The following is a 17,235-nucleotide window of genomic DNA, read 5'->3' as shown; positions in this document are numbered from 1 at the left end:
TTCTATGTGGTTGCTAAGACATTCTAAGTGTCCTTTAATGTATTTCTAGGGAAATGCTAAGGTATTTTTTTTTTAACCAAGAAAAACATTATGTATATGAGCTATCTCTGACGGAAGGTAAATGTGTGTGTGTTGGAGGTAATATTGACTGGCATGTTCCACTTAGTAGGGTCTTCTGAGTTAAATGAAAATAATTTAGGTCACTATCTGTAATGTAGTTTTGAAGAAAATGTTAAGTATTTTCTTACAGGGTAGCTGTATTCCAAAGAGCAATGTTCAAAACCACAGCACCATGCATTAAAATATGACCCATCAAATAGGCCCAATGTTTATCCTAATCCTTTAGCAAAAGACTAAAAAGATGAAGGGTCATTTATCTATATAACAGCCTCGACATGTAAGCTAGAATGAAAGATTTTAATGAGTGAATCCTTTACTCTATGTGTGTGTGTGTGTGTGTGTGCCTTTAGCACTGGGTTGGTCACTACTCTTGTCAGGGCTGGTTACAACTCCCCCACTCTCTTCCAGACTTTCTCTCTCTCTCTTTCTCTCTCCAGTAAGTCTGTGGCTTTGCCCGCAGCCAGAGGGACTGAGCTTAATTATTCTTGGATGCAGCATAGAAAAAAAGTCAAGCCCTTTTCACATTCAGGTTTTTCATTCATGCATTCTGGTACTACTCAGCCATTTCAAGCCTGGCACAGTGAAACACTCATATCAGGCTGTCATTCATTTTTTATTCTTTATTTACTTCTACAATACGCTTCTAAACCAACTTTCCATGCATGACCCCAACCACTCAAGGATTTTAACAAAACTGCGGCCCTCTTATCAAATTTACAAATGGTTCTTATGGATTTATTCCAAAACATAGTTAGCTGTCATCTAAGGGAGCGACCATAGCAAATGAAACTGAAGTAAGGGTTTTCAATGTTTACAAACAAAAAACATTACATTTTAAATAACTTTCATGTACCACAGAATTTTAAAAACCCTATGTCCTATATAGCTGTCCACAAAACCTTTCAGGACCTTCACAGATCTCTGGTTGATCCCTGTAACTAGGTAGGTAGCACACTTGGTTGTGGAACGTAGCTAGTGTTTATTAAATATAAGCCAAAATATAAATTACTAACACTAGAGTGCTAGTACCGCTTAGGTAATTGAGTGAAACTGTTGATCCTCTGTGGAATGGTGGGACATTGGTCTCTTGAAGGGATTCATTTGAGTGGAGTTGAGCCGACAGTGACCACTGTAAGTTGTAACGTACACTTCATCATTACAAACCCAGTGGGAATGTAGCCCCTGACAAGCCACTTCCCGCCACACGTACACACAAGCAAGCCCCAGCAGCTGTGTAAGTGTGCGTGCATGCACAAGCGTCTTTGGGCTACAATATAGTGACCTAAATACCTTAACTATTTCTATTCATAAACATTGTACATGTGCTAATGCTATATCACGCAAACGCGCACTTGACTGACCTACACAAACCCACATTTCATTGACCTAGACCCGCCAAGCTAATGTCAGCTCAATAAAAACACGTCAAGAACTTTAAGAAAGTTCTCCACACTCCCACACATGCAGAGGTTTGCTAGGCCAGCGGGAGTAGGGGCAGGTTGGCAAGCTGTGGATTACAGTCTGACAGTGGCCCATTGTTAATTGAATGCCATGTGTGAAAGCTACAGAGAGATTAGTTTGTACAGCTGCTGCCATTTGTCATAACTGCCCTTAACAAGGCACACATGGTGGGTTGTGGTTTAAGCCACAAGAGTCTTGGCTTCTTTCTGTTTTTTATACTGCCCAATACTTTACCGTTAGCTAATGAAGATGTTTCGATACCAGAACACATCACTGTCCTTGAAGAACATTTTACTCTTTATTGCTAGGTTTTCTTAAAAGGTTTCCTTATTGTAGCTCCTCTCTGTGCAAGCAAAGTCAGCTTTAGTTTTAGTTTTTTCTACATATTTTCAAAATCAACTTGCCAAAATTATTATTAGCATCTAATCGGTCTTAGGGAAGTCCTGAATAATTAGGGTGCTTTTTGGGATCACCCAACCCCAATAGGACTGATTCCTTAAAACTAGCTTACACAAGCTCTTGCGTACTTAAAGTTTTTTAAAGTTTGACTATTTTTAACATGATTTTTTTTTACAATCGACAGACAGAAAATATTTCTGCTGTCTACTGCACAGGATATCTAGCTTTCTTTGTGTTCCATACACCATCAGTTTGCCTCTGTTTTCTGTCTAAAGAAGTGCAGCACAAATATTTACAATACTTTTGAGCAATGTAGCCTACTTACAGCAGTGCATATAAAAAATAAATATAATAAAGTAAAATAAATATACAAATAATATTTCTTTCTGTTTCAAATGAACATTATCACACACACAAACATGCACTATTTAGAAATGAAAATTTAGTTGTTGTGTATTTGTCAATGTAAGGAAAAGGTTAAATACAATACATCCTCTCTGGAGAACAATGGTCAACTTTCCTCTAATCCTTCTTAACGCAGATTCAAAAGTTCAGAGTCTGTGTCTGAGCAAAGGTGGCATTGTTCTGGTGCTCGGAAAAGACACTACAAAACATTGTAATGCATCCCCCACTGATGGCAAATGTATGAGCTGCAGGAAATTCCAGCTGGCAGTTATGGATTGGGATGTTTTCAGGTTCGGGGAGGGTAAATGTGGTCAAGTGGGTATCAGGAAACTGAAGTGAAAAAAGTGAAGCCAGGACTAGTTTCCAACCCAGTAATCAAAAAGCCTACTTTGACCTATAAAGTGTCCCCTTCCTGCATGCCTTTACTTTACAGCCTATGACGTCCTCACAATCTGTTTTATTGATCGTACACTGACATGGGTGAACCGTAAAAACACATTGCATATGCTGTTGACCCAGCATAGCTGTATTAAGTATGCCTTCTCTGTCACGGCAAACCTCATTGGACCGCATCATTACATTATTATTTTGGGAAAGAACCGTAAAGTAACTGTGGGTTCAGGGCCTATGCACATGTAACAGCCTTAATTACAAACTTCCACAGCTGAACTCAGGACCCAAATCTGAAGTGCTTGCACACAAAAATACACAGTACTGACAAATGCCATGGCGGAGCTGCGGTTATCAAGGCTGTACGCTCGATTTTGTCTAAATGCAGGCTTCAAGAACTGAAGTGTGGGCGAGCATGTGTGTTTCTGCATGTATATGTGAGAGAGTATGCATGTGGGTGGGTACATGTTCTACTGAAGTCAGAGAGACACAACGGGGGAGAAGGAGAGAGAGGGAAAAAACAGCAACTAGATTCCTTGGCCAGCAGAAAGGCAGGCCAATTTGAGAAAAATTCCAGTAATCTGGAGCCAATGCGTATATCCTTTCAGTGCAGGCTTTCATAATGAGGCACATACGTAGCCGTTAAAGCCCTGCATTCATTAGTGGCCCCGTTACCGGCAGAGTGCGTTTAATCACAGCCGCCCAACTGCTAACTCCGAAGCACTCTGCGTTTAACACACCAACTTCCCAGAACCTTCGGCCCTGAACTGTCACCGGATAGGGCAAATTACAGGAACAGACTTCTTCAGAAACTAAGAGCTGAAAGCAGCAACAAGTTTGCAATCAGCGACAGGTGGATACACACTGGGCATGTCAAGAATGAGCGACATTTTACTGCCAAGACGATACTAAAATAAAATACTTTTATACTTAAGATAAATTATTAAATCTTTCTGTAATCAAAATAACTGGAACTGTAGTGCTATTTTCTATCCTAAAAGACCTATTATGCTTATAAAGAAAGTCACTCATTGCTCTTAATTTACCTCTGTTTGTCATTATTTAATGTTTACATGACTAATTACTCAAAAATCCCGAAGTAAGGTTTACGTAAAGCCCCGTTTCCACTGCAGGAACTTTCCCCAGGAACTAGGGACTTTGGGCCGGTACTCGGTGTGTTTCCACCGCAGGAACCAGGATCTAAATAAAGTTCCGGCCAAAAATTTGCCCCTCAGAAAGTCCCTGCTCACGAGGTAGTACTTTTTCAAAGGTCCGGAACTTTTGGGGGTGGAACTTGCTGAACATGCTGATTGGTTGAGTTCACACAGCATTGTATTTCAACCACCATATATTCGCATAATCTTTTAAAATATAAGATATAAATATATAGATTTTCTTTATAGCGCAAATCTGCGGTTTATTTATAAAGACAGCGCCTATTTGAAAATGTGCTTCGCCAATTTTGGAGATGTGAGATCCATGCGATTAGCGGACGCTCAATGCTCATGTTTCCTGATGAGAGCAGCCTCAACTCAGCTAGTCCTTCTGACATTTGCCACTGGCTCTGATGGCTCTGTAGTGGTTAAACTTAAGATATAATTCATTTTGGGTAAATCTAACAGGTAATCTTTGGTTTTTATTCTATTAATCTATTAATATGTTAAAATTAAAATGAAAAGAGGCAATAGCCTACTCTTTGATATAATATTTAGTTTCATTGTAATATATGTACGTTCCCTGAACTACATTTCTGCGGCTATTAATATGTTTACATGAAAACTAAAAGAGGCACTGGTGTTTGATATCATATTTTGTCTTACTGTAAATACAGTGAGGAAAACTGCAGTAGTCAAGGCGAGCTGACCATTTTCAGGTACACTGCTGTTTGCAGAATTACCGGACTTGCGTCGTCCCATCCCCGGGAGTTCACACTCCCGATTTAAACATGCGAAATCCGAACTACCGAGGATGCAAGTCTGAAATTTGCATACTTGGTATTGAGAAACACACGCAGACCTACGTCACCAGACTATTTGCCTAATCTTCTCTGTATTTTAGACCGCGTTGGAAACGCAGACAGCAACAGGTCTGGGGATAAAAAAGTTCCTGGGACAAATTGTTCCAGGTAATTTCGGTGGAAAAGCGGCTTAAGTAATACCAGGAAAGTTTCATACCAGTGTTCTCATTTAAGTTGTTAATATTTAACCTTTGAAAAAAGGAATGTGTTAAACATATTAGTTTCACAGTGGAATCAAACTGGTATCATGAATTGTGAAATTTCGCTGTCCGAAATTGTGGTATCATGCAAACACTAATACACAAACTACTCATGATCAAGTAAGAAAGTGTTACTTAGAATCACTGATTTAGTAGGACTATAATATCCCAGCTCATCTTTGTCAATTAACGCTAAATTGTGGAAAAAAATGTGTTCTGTGGGTGGATTACTAGTGAAATGAAAGAAACTGCTAACTCCCACAAACCTGTGCAAACCTGACTCAGAAATAAACCCTGTGTTACCTGAACTCACTAACTTATTTTCCAGGCAGCTTCGCTCTCTGTACTATCAGGTCTATCAACGATCTTCTTGTTCTCTCCTGCTCTTTCTTTTTTACTGAAATCTGCCCTTATACAATGAAGCCATGTGAAAACAGGATGCTATTATCACTGGGGGAAAGCGGCTGGAAAAGCAAAGTTTTGACATCTGTCGTTCCCATGATTGCAGAGGGTTAGTTCTTATGTTGATCTACCTCACAGGATGCCCATACAGGACCCACTGGGCACTCAGCTACAGAGAACTAGATCACTCCTGTGACTGCACTTAAGGGACTAGAAATAACTGCTTACTTATTTTCTTTAGAAAAATTACTGTTTTACATTATCCGAAGAAAATGTGAGTGGTGCCTGCCCATGAAAAACCCATGAGACCATGATACTAGTGTTACACATGGTTTCCAAACAGTTGCTATGCAGTTGCTAAGGTCTTCTGAGTGGTTTTTACTCTATTTCTCTGAGGCTGATAAGGTGTTCTGGACCCAAGATATGGCTTGGGTCCCTTCTTTAAAGTAAATTAATGCAGTTTTTTCACCTTTTTATCATCCAGGTAACAATTCTATGCCTGATTGTATAGGAAGGTTATTCTAGATGTAGGCATTCAATAAGCCCAGTAAAGAGTGTGTGACATATTGTGCTATGAATAATGCTTCTGCAGAAACTTTTAACCCCACACAAAGTTATTCATAATGTGTTTTACGTCTTGGGGGCCATCTTTTTGACAGACTTGACCCCATTGTGGCTTCCCAACTCTTCCACAATGTTACCTCTGGGTCGTCCGTCTCATTGGCGGGGGGTACTGTACCAGACACCACAAAAGAATAGACGGCCATCATTCTGAATCCTGTCTGCCATGAAAAGACCTCAACTGTGGGCTGAGGGGGGAGAAGTCACTGTCTCCCATGGCAACCTCCTCGATTGTCTCTGGCCTTCTCTGGAAGCTATTCATCGGGCCCGTCCCCCTAATGAAGGATGCCCATCAGTGTAGAGATGTAAAAAAAACACTGAATGTCCCACCACGGTGGAATCCAGACTCTCTCTCTTCATGTCTGTCTCATGCCCTCTTCAGCTCTCCAAGTCTCAATATGAGTTTCCCTGCTACCTTCACCCTAAGCCCCCTCTGTCTTTCCCTTTTGTCTGGCCCTCTCTGGATGATCTCCATTGGCGCAGCTGCAAGATAAGCACGTTTGGTTAATGGCAAAGAGGAGAAGAGGCCATTATGGAGTGGTGCTGGTCCAGTCTGGGGTTTGGGGGAGGAGGTGTTGGGGGAGACCCAGACACCCCATACAGTGAGATACAGTAAGGGAGGATGGGGCCATCCATCTTCATTTGGAGAGAAGGAGGGGTCAATGCTGGTTCTCTTGTCAAGTGGGCCCCAGGGATAAGCAATGTATTCCGGGTTCTCATAAAGCCTCCGTCTGCACCGATGATGTGGAGATGTATGGAAGCGGCTTTGAGTAATGCAAGATTAGTCTTTGTTTAAAAAAAAAGGCAAAGCAGGAAAGTCTGTGACCCCTGAAAAGAGAGTTCATTTTCCAACATACTTTCCCATTTTTTCATGATAGTAGACTCTGGCATTTACGTCAACATTAATGATAGGCTGCGCTTCCACCACTTTTGATAAAACATTCCAAAGGGAATATCCCTTCTCCCGACCACACACTCAGACACCCCCTCACACACGGGGTGAAGTTGCACCCACACTGCAGCACAGACCCTTCCACACTCCTCGGAACCATGGAGATTTATGTACACATTACAGTGTGTGAAAGAAGGCGAGGGAGGTTATAGTGTGCTTGAGCTTGAGGGTATTCAGTCAACAAAGAGTCCCAGAGATCGCGTACACAAACACAGTCTCCAACACACACATCAACTGTTTATAAAATCTAGCAGCACCTTAGACGGAAATTGTGTGGTGAGGAAGGAAGAAAGAAAGAAAGAAAGAAAGAAAGAAAGAAAGAAAGAAAGAAAGAAAGAAAGAAAGAAAGAAAACAAAAAAAAGAAAAACAAAAAAAAGAAAAAGATATCTAAAGCAAATTAATTCAAGGTTTGTTTTTCACTCAACTTGCTTCAAAAACAACTTATTTAAAAGAAAAGAAGACAGAAACAATGAAGAAAAAACAAAAAGAAAAAACAACGAAGGAAGAACTCAAGTAAGAATTCATTCAAAAAACTAAAGAAATAATAAAAAACAGAAGGAAAAAATGAAAGGTAAAAAGAACAAACACAAGACAAAGAAAGAAAGAAAGAAAGAAAGAAAGAAAGAAAGAAAAAGAAAAGCAACAGGCGACAAGGTAGAAGAGAAACAAAGTGCAGAGCAAAAGACAGCATGACAGAAAGGAAAGAGAGAGAGAACAAATGAAAGGGTGAGGGGAGATTTCCTTTGCGGCAGCATGTGGAGTAACAGTACACCGCTGAATTGAACCAACACCAAGGCTGAGAGGAGAGACTGAGCACGGGGAGGGGGAGAAATCAATAAGGGAGGCCAGAGAGCTGGAGGGAGCTCTAAATGGATTAGACTAAGGGAATGTGTTCGATAGGTTATGGCTTTTGCGTGAGCTAGTCACCGCGGGCCATGCAGAATACTAATCAGTGCTGCAGTCTCTGCTTCAGAGACCTCACTGCATGCTCAGCACAAATGCACAGCGACCTCATCCCCCTCTCTGCTCCCGCTCTGAGATCATAGACGAATCTGTAGATTTGTACAGCAGAATTGTCTGCAGTATTGTTGCGGATCCCAAAGTTTTCCAGTAACATTCCTGTGATGCTTACATCATAAACTCGTCCAAAGCGATGCGATCAGATGGCCTCGTACCGTTGGGCTGCTAGGAGTAGAAGGGGATCAAGTTCCTTCAAAAGAAAACCAAATGGATGGCGTAGGTTAAATAAGGCCAGTGTCTTTATCTCTGCTTTGGTATTCAACAGCCTGCATGAGCTGATCTACGTATATGCCACCATAAAATTGCAGCTTACATACTTTGAAATGAACTAGTAGCTAAAGAAAAGGGTGTTTCTGGAATAAAAACCTGTTTAATCCACCTTTTAGTACAGATTTCTCAAGCGAGAATAAACAGAGATGCAAAGAAATGTGTGTTTTAGTCAATCAGGCTCTTTAATCAGAGCAAACTCAGCAGAAAAGAACTCACAACACCCACAGGCCACTAAGATTATCGTCTGGATTGAAGTCGTAGTGGCAAATCCTTTCACTGCTCCTCCACGGCTACCCCCCTTCTTCCTTCTCTTTCCCTCTTTATGTTTAATGTGGCGGTACACCAGTATACTAAAACATCAAACAGAAGCTATTGCCTTTCATTTCCACAACTGAAACCAAGTCGAGCGTTGTAGTTCTTTTTTGAAAGCAAAGCACCAACAAATGCGTGGTTCAGAGGAGAAACCGAGAGCAAGGAAGAGAAAAAGAGAGAGTGGAAAAAGAGACCATCTGTACTGATTTTTGGGAGCGAGTCAGTAGCTGCGGGCCATCAAGTGGATGTGCTGAACACTTTTTTTGTCTCTCTCAAAAAGGACAAACTCTTGACTGCCTCTGCTACAAGGACCCAATGGAAACAATCAGCAAATAAATAAATAAATAAATGACTAGACAAAAACAAATGCTGTGGCCCTGTTGCATTCCATACACTCATAGTTCTGTAACTCTTTTTCTAAGTTTCGGCTAGGGCCCCAAATTGTCAATTGGTTTGTGTGTGTGTGTGTGTGTGTGTGTGTGTGTGTGTGTGTGTGTGTGTGTGTGTGTGTGTGTGTGTGTGTGTGTTTTGTCCCAGCCAGCTGCCCCTTTAATTCTCACTATTACAGCACACTGGAGTTTATAATGCGTCTGCAAACACTGCCAATGGGAAAGATGTGTCCCATGGACGTAAAGAAAAAAATGCAAGGGTTTACAAAAGCGGAGCTCCATATCAAAAGTTGAGAATAGGGATGGTAATTGTAAAGGCGTTAACTGCTCCAGTTAATTCCATTAATGATTTATTAGTATTTGTAAAAAGTGAATGTTTCTGAAAAAAAGAAATACAATTCCACAGTCAAATTGTAAGATAATTTAAATAAAAACATTTAAATCAGTTCTCACAATTGGTACATTTAAACAGACTTTTTAAAGGCACCAAAACTTTAAACGATTATTAAACTTATAATCAGGATGTGCACTTTTAACTACACACTGTTATATGAACAAGCAGGAAGATTTAAGTCTCACAAACTTTGGATGTTTGACTCAATTAAAAAAAAAATGACTCATAAGAATTGTTTATTCAGAAATGGGACTACACTGGCTGTGTAATGGATACAAATCCAATGTGCTGTATTTTGGCTTCATTTAAAATCTTGCCATAACCCTAAATACCTCTTACGCTTACACAATAAAATTACACAAACTGTCCAGCACTCCATCAGAGTTTTCTCTAGTGCCCTTAATCAGGAAGAAAAATCACATGGTGGCTTCAGGAATAATTCTGGTCTAACTTTCCATGTATGTGGACATCAGGGACAAAGCGAATTATATAGGAGGAGACAGACAGCAAGAAAAAGTGAAAGTGGAGAAACCACAATCTGTACTTAGTCACCGACAGGGGTGACAACCTCCAGGTCATGTGGCTAGTCTTGACCCTGCTGTATACTCAGCCAGCTGGAAAACTAGGCGCAAACAGCTCTTCTACAGTGCGCACACACACGGCTAATAAAGGCCCAATAGGGAACTCAGTGTGTGTGTGTGTATTTGTGTGCTGGGGGTTCTGGCAAGTTGAGAGAGGGAGTTTGATGAATGACCAGCTCTTCTCAAGGAGTTGGCAACCGCTCCACTGACGCAGGCATCCAAATGTCATGAGCAAGCTGGGGGTCCAGGTGCCCCCTGAAATGACCCCTGGCCTGCCCCCACGTGCCGCAGGCCGCCACCTTGTTTTCAAAGATCTGTTGTGCTCAATTAAACTTCACGTGACACCTTCCGCATCTTTAGCGAGGTCTTGACACCAGGGGCAAAAGCTATGTCCTGCAGTCATAAAACAAGACCTCTTTAACATGCTAGAACAAATGAGAAATAATCCGGCCGACACCAGAAAAGCAGCCAATAAAACACTGCCTACTTCACAAGGCACCAAAAAACACTGGGTTAAAAACAACCCAATTTGGGTTGTTATTAACCCAAGGGCTGGGTAAATATAGGACAGAACCCATCTTGAGTTAAATTTACCCAGCAAATTGGCTTGTTTATTTAACCCAGCATAATAGGTTGATTTAACCCAGCTAATGGGTTTATTCATTTTTATTATATTACTATCTTATTTTTTTACTTCATACATTAAATAATGTTTACAGATTAACTTAATCCTCTAAACTTTTCTAAAATACTCCACACAACCACTGGTTTGCATGATAACTTCCTTTATTTATCATTTACATCATCGTTTATATTGTTTTTAATAGGCTATACATATTGCCTATATTTAAACTCGTTTAACAAACATTAGAAGAAAATTTCAGCATTAAACAGAAGTAATTCATGTGTAATTGACCAGTCGCTGTTATTCTGTTTCCACCATAACGGTGCTGGTTCTCGTGCTCGAGCTGAAGTCTTGTTCGGCAGGGAACTGCTAACATTAATGGACCGCCTCCCTGCATTTCACTTATAGCCGAAACATGCTGTGACTCCATAACCTGCTAATAAACAAACAGTAAACAGCTCTGAGGACATGTTTTAACATCTAAAGTATTATATTCTGTATCTTTATGAATAAAATCGTTTTTTATGCAAAGCATCAGGCTTTTCCATCACGCAAAAAAAAATGCGACACTCGTTAAAGGTGATTCAAACTGCACACCTGTATGTTGCTCTGCATAAAATTGAACAATATACAGCACAGTAATGATCTTATAGATAAAATAAAATGTACACACACCTGTATTTTACCGATGAATGCATCAATTCGATGGCACATAGAACTGCTCTCTCGAAGAGAAGACACAAAATCCTTACGATATATAACTCGACCACTGGGTTACGTCTGACCCAGGATCTGAGTAACACAATAACAACCAAAACACTGGGTTTTTACATTTGACCCAGGAGCTGGGTAACACAAAAACTACCCAAACACTGAAAAAATAACCCAAAAGGCTCAACCCAGCATTTGGGTTAAAAAAAATTACCCAGGATTTTTTAGAGTGTAAACATTGTGAAGCTTGGGGCAGGAAATCCCAGCACCTTCACACTGTACTTGATACATTGAGCTCTTGTGATTGTGTAACACCTTCTAGTTGTTGAGTAACGCTTGCTGTGCCTGCACAAAACATGATATTTTGTTTTTGGTGTTCAATAACTGGAAACTGTAAGAAAAAGTAAAATCTATATATTAAATGTTAATTAATTTTCTTTAATTATTTAGCTTTACAAAAGGACAGCTAGGTGTTTGAAACAAACCAACTGCCAGACCAATGTAAATATTTATTAGAGGCTTGAACCAGCACTTATTTTACACTGGCATTTTTGAGGTTTTGTGTAATGTCGTATGTTTAGGATAGTGTAAACACTGAGATAAAGGTTGTGAACATATTCCAGCATGAGATGGAAAATAAATAGCTTAGGTTAAAATGAAAAATGCTTGTTTGATATAAACCAGCTGGTCCCTTTTGAAATCTATTTCTGCCTAGTCACTGTTCTAGTATAAAAGCCTGTGCAGTATAACATGACTCAAAAACAAAGTTGCATTAATGAAACACGTCATCATCATACAACACAAGCTATTAGGAATCTTTCCCTGTCTAAAAGGAGGGCTGGTAAATGAGAGTTATGCTTTGAGTTCTGAAGTGAAAAGAGCATCACTTCACATGAACAGGATTGATTTGCAGGGGCCAATGTGGACAATCACAAAAAAATAGATTCAAAATATCTTCTCCTCATTACTTTCTCATTTGCTAGCAATGCAAATAATCAAAAGTGAATTCTGCTGAACTGTTTTCACAGAGAATATCTGATCTGGATAATGTTCGAATTATTTCACGAGAGAATGGAGCTGAACAGCGCTCGTAGAAGCGCAGGCACAATGACATGGCCAGACTTGGTGAAGTGCAGAGGCAGGGCATGGCACGATGCCCACCAACAAGCCTGCCGCCCCTCATTCCTGTCCTCTCAACCACCTTTTCAATGGGTATTCAGCTGGGCATTTACTAAGGAGCTATTACAAACGCAGGCGAGTCAGCCTAAACCCAAGGCAAACCATTTAATGTCCTACAGATATCAGGTGCTGTGGCTAGCAGTTAAAACACCTTAAAATTTAAACCAGAACACGCAATCAATTACAAATTGTACACAAACAACAGTAGTTGTGTTGTACTGTAAAAATATGCACAATCATACTGTGAAAATGTAAAACAGTAATAGATTCATGTAATAGAACATGTTTTGCAGTCACCTTACAAAGGACCTTTCGCTGGCATAAAAACATGAAAATCACTGAACACAATTTACTTTTTCAGTTCACAGCCAGGGACCACAACCACAATTTCCTTTGTGATGCGGGTAAAGATTTTCCTTTTGTTTTACAATTGGTTTCATTTTGCTGGATTTTATAAATGTGAATAATGTCAACTGCTATTCCGCTGCCATCAGGAAACTTTCCTCCATGCCCACTGCATTGCGGATGCCAACTAACGAATCAAAGGCATGCAGCAAGCAGACAAAGAGGGTTTGATACCAAATCCTCAGTTGCTGGCACTGTCCCTACCACTCTCCTGGCACAACGCTAACAAAATGGCCGCCCTGGGTGCACTGGCACAATGTGAGAGCATTGTCTAGAGATGGGCGCTGGATACTAGAGGCAAAACATGCCGCAATGCCATGGTTAAGTCCTTAACAGAGAACCCAATATTCATTTGCTGACACTAATTTACTTGATTATTTTCTTCCATACTCTTCTTTTTTTTAGATTATAAAAAGGTCAGAAATATCTTCAATGAGTAACGTTTATAACATCAGTCAGCAGCAGCAAATGATTATGTTAGTCACAAACGGGTGTATGTGTATATATATATATATATATATATATATATATATATATATATATATATATATATATATATATATATATATATATATATATATATATATATATATATATATTTTTTTTTTTTTTTTTTTTTATAAATAAAAGTAGAGGCTATGGTCTATTAAGTGCTTGAGAGGTTTAGGTTGCCGTGTGAGTGCCAACAGGCGAATGCACGCCATCTTACAAAGACACAAAAGAGATTCTGATGCCAACCATGATGCCAGTGGCAACCATTATTGTCCCTCCACTCTGCCTTCTGCTTACCCTGGCACTTCAGTTTCACAAAATGGAGGTGCCGTGCCTGCCTATAAACCAACTCTTTGTGAAAACATTCAGAGTCACAAAAGAAACACTTTGATATTATTAAAATAACAAAATATGGATAACGTTGAAATTCTTCTGAAACAGAAAACCACTTAAACAGGAAATACAAGGAATAGTTGTAGTGGCACCATTCCTCATTTGTAAATCATTTTGGATAAAAGTGCATGTTAAATGAATAAATGTGAAGGTACATGTAAGTGTGCCGACTTAAAATAAACAAGTACTCAAACAAAAAAAGAAAAACAAGAGTTAAATAACTGTAAAAAATATTAATAATAATAATAAAAAATGACCAGAACAAATCTAGCTGGGAACTTGAAAATATTTTTTTTTTTAGAAAATGTTAAAAACAAAACTATTTCTATTAGAAAATTATTGTGTAATTTTGCCATTTGCAGAAATTCTCCACCTTAGGAAATATGATAATATTTAGCATATATTTATATATATAATGAGGGAAATTTATGTTTATATGAATTACGCTGAAATATTTGTCACTTTTATATGCCAACAAATTTGTGAAATGTAAAATCTTTTAATACAACCATTTTAATACTATTTAAATGTACCAAATTAGATCTTTTTGAAACTTTCTTTGCATGTAACACAAGAAATGTATGCCCTTAGTCTTATGTACATAACAACAACTGGAAATTACATTTATTTTATTCTGTCTCTACACCCTTCAATCTGCTAGTTAAGAGTAGCACCTGAATACATGTTATTTCCCAACCTCTCATCAGACTTACCTTGGTCCTGGACGTAGTATGCCAGAAACAAGTCCAGCTCTTTCACCGAGACAGTGATGTGGTGGGGCTGGACGCAAAGTGCCGGGTTGGTGCAGTGCGGGGACTTGACTAGCCGCTCCCCATCTGTGCTCTCCAGCGGAATACCTTTAAACAGGATGACCATCACCAGGTCCAGCCGCCAGACTTTGTCAGCCTGCCTCAGGCAGTCGATTCGGCGGATCTTGCCCTTCTGATCGGGGTTGGAGAGAACGCAGCATGGGTGCTTCTTGCCCGTTACACTGAGCACAAAGTCCTCCCGGTACTCTTGCCGGATGTCCTTGCGCAGCTTGGCCAGGAGACGGGATGCCCACTTCTGTTTGATTTCAGGCTTCTCGCTGAGCAGCTCATCTTTCACTGCCCGTTCCTCATCCTTGGACATTCGCTTTTCGTGCTTCTTGAAGTACTTGCGCTTTCGTGCCTGTAGGTTGAACCAGGTGTAGGCTATGGCACGGACATGAGGGAGCAGTGCCTCGATGAAGGGATGAAACTCATCCTGAGAAGAGAGAGGGAGGGAAAAATGAGAAAAATTGAGCAGGAGCAGAAGTGACCTTTTGGCATGGGTTGCCGTTTGAATTAGCCAACAGCCCGTGCAGCCAGAAACGAAAGAGGAAAAAAGCGGTTTAGAAATCATTTCAGATAAAAATCATTTATAAGTAAACAAAAGTTATAAAAAAAAATGACCATTTAATGGTCCAGAAAAAGCATTAAACGGAGTTGCAGTTACAAATACCAGTACCAAATATATTTTTCTAACTCTAGCATTCCATTTCCTGCTTTTAAAGAACTTTTAAGCACTAAAGATATTTAAAAATGAGATTTTAAAGCATCAACATGACACGTTTATCTACCATCTCCACTGCGATTGCAGGCAGCGCTGGCCTGCCTGCAGGTGTCGAAGGCACGCTGAAAAAGGATGCCACTGTTTACTGCGTCTGCCCGCGCTGTGCCAGCGTAGAGCAGACAGTTCCAGAATCACCAATCACTCTCTCCCCTTCTCTCTCTCTAACCCCCTTCTCTCACTCACTCGCTCTCCTTCTCCAGCCAAGCTCAAAGCACCAGTCCATGTGTTGGCACAGGAGAGCATGCATCCCCCATACTTCCAGATCTCTTATCAAAGCGCCCTGCATTCCTGAAACAGCCCCTACCACAGAGCCCTGCAGAACCTCTTAGAGTCCTGGAAAAACGAGTCACTAAATGCCTTAGACAAGGACAACTGAGGGCACGATCATTTACCTTCAGCTTTTACTCTTATCTATGAGGAGGTGTTCGCGGTCCTTGGGAATCACTTAATTTGTTAGTATTAATGTACCACCATTATTCCAAGGCCAAACCAAACCAAGATGGACAATGAAAATGGCATCTTGGCACAAAAGTCACATTGTTTGGGCCCCAGATCCATTTGGGTAAGTGTGGCATAAAAATGCCAAACCAAAACCAAAGTAGCCTGACTCCTCAAACAAGCGGCACAGCTAATTCACACTTCCCTTATTCAGCGTAAGGCTTTTTGTCTTCATATGCCTCAACTTGTTATATAGCTTTACACTACAAACTGAGCAAACACAGTTGCCAATTTTACAGACTATTGAGTAACATTTGCTCAGTTTTTTTCCACACATATAATCTCCTCATCATCTCAGCAAAAAAAAAAAAAAAAAAGATTTAATATTACCGAGCAATTTCAATCACATTTAAAAATATAAAACAGAACAGAATAACTTTTCACACTAAACACCGAAAGACAAATACCACCACTTTCTGAGTCCACATTATAAGTTTTAATGCAAGAAAAAAATAGATTATTCTTTTACAGTCAAAATTTCCATAAACATTGTAAATTCTTATTAAAGGACAAGAAGGTTTAAGAGGTAAAAAGACAATGAGAGCTATGTGTGAGAATCTCAACACAATGAAAAAGAGAAGACCACCTTTATGCACACACTCTGCAAACTTCTCTGTAATTTTTCCACTGCCACATTGAAATATGAACAAGGACTGCAGTGAATGGATCTAAGAGGAGTTAAACCACATATTGTTCTGTGTGCAGGCGGGCGGCAGCTCTTTGGGAAACCACAACCAGCACACCACTGCCTGAATTTCAGTCACAGCCCCACACACATAGCCCACACTCAACCACTGTATAAATACAAACAAACTACACAACTTTGAAATGTATTTGAAATCTATCACATGACAATGTGCTCAATGTGTGTGTGTGTTGCTCAAGAAAAATCGAACTCGCTGAAGAGTGTGAGTTTTCACACTATCTGGTGTAGTCCTGGAATGTATAAAAACTCAAATACATTCAAAGTGCTAATTTCCTAACAAATCAGATCAGACATATTATTTAAAGAGCTAACTTAGCATATATGTGTGTGTGTGTGTGTGTGTGTGTGTGTGTGTGTGTGTGTGTGTGTGTGTGTGTGTGTGTGTGTGTGTGTGTGTGTGTGTGTGTGTGTGCGTGCGTGTGTGTGTACAAATCTGTTATCTAAATTTTAAAAATCTATTACAACCAAATGCACACTGCAGTGTCCACTCAACAAAAAATACACACAGTCAAATAACAATACAGAAAATATGGAAAAATGATCTTCATTCAATTGGTTTTGTTCTACTATAAATCTAATGACAAGAAAAAATGTTATTTGACTACAAAGAAGCCATTACTATTTCATTACTATTTTTGTCATGTTGCATTTAAATACATTACTGGGGCCTTGCAAGATCACATATCCCAACAATGTAAC

The 17,235-nt window shown here is 39.8% G+C and overlaps 1 protein-coding gene across 8 annotated transcripts in view; it reads right to left on the bottom strand.

Annotated features, from left to right (window-relative positions):
• Nucleotides 1-17,235, bottom strand: part of LOC109059989 (nuclear factor 1 B-type) — a 90,733-nt gene that overhangs the window by 56,837 nt on the left and 16,661 nt on the right. For 7 of the 8 annotated variants that reach the window (XM_042728368.1, XM_042728367.1, XM_042728371.1 and 4 more), the window contains exon 2: nt 14,453-14,984. In XM_042728368.1, coding sequence (XP_042584302.1) covers nt 14,453-14,984 — 532 coding nt within the window. Of the gene's footprint in view, nt 1-14,452; nt 14,985-15,339; nt 15,779-17,235 lie in introns of those variants that run through there. The other variant, XM_042728370.1, reaches the window with a different exon arrangement.

Source organism: Cyprinus carpio, chromosome B7, assembly GCF_018340385.1.
Source record: "Cyprinus carpio isolate SPL01 chromosome B7, ASM1834038v1, whole genome shotgun sequence".
Lineage (NCBI taxonomy): Eukaryota > Metazoa > Chordata > Actinopteri > Cypriniformes > Cyprinidae > Cyprinus > Cyprinus carpio.
This window is presented reverse-complemented; position numbering and strand designations above follow the sequence as displayed.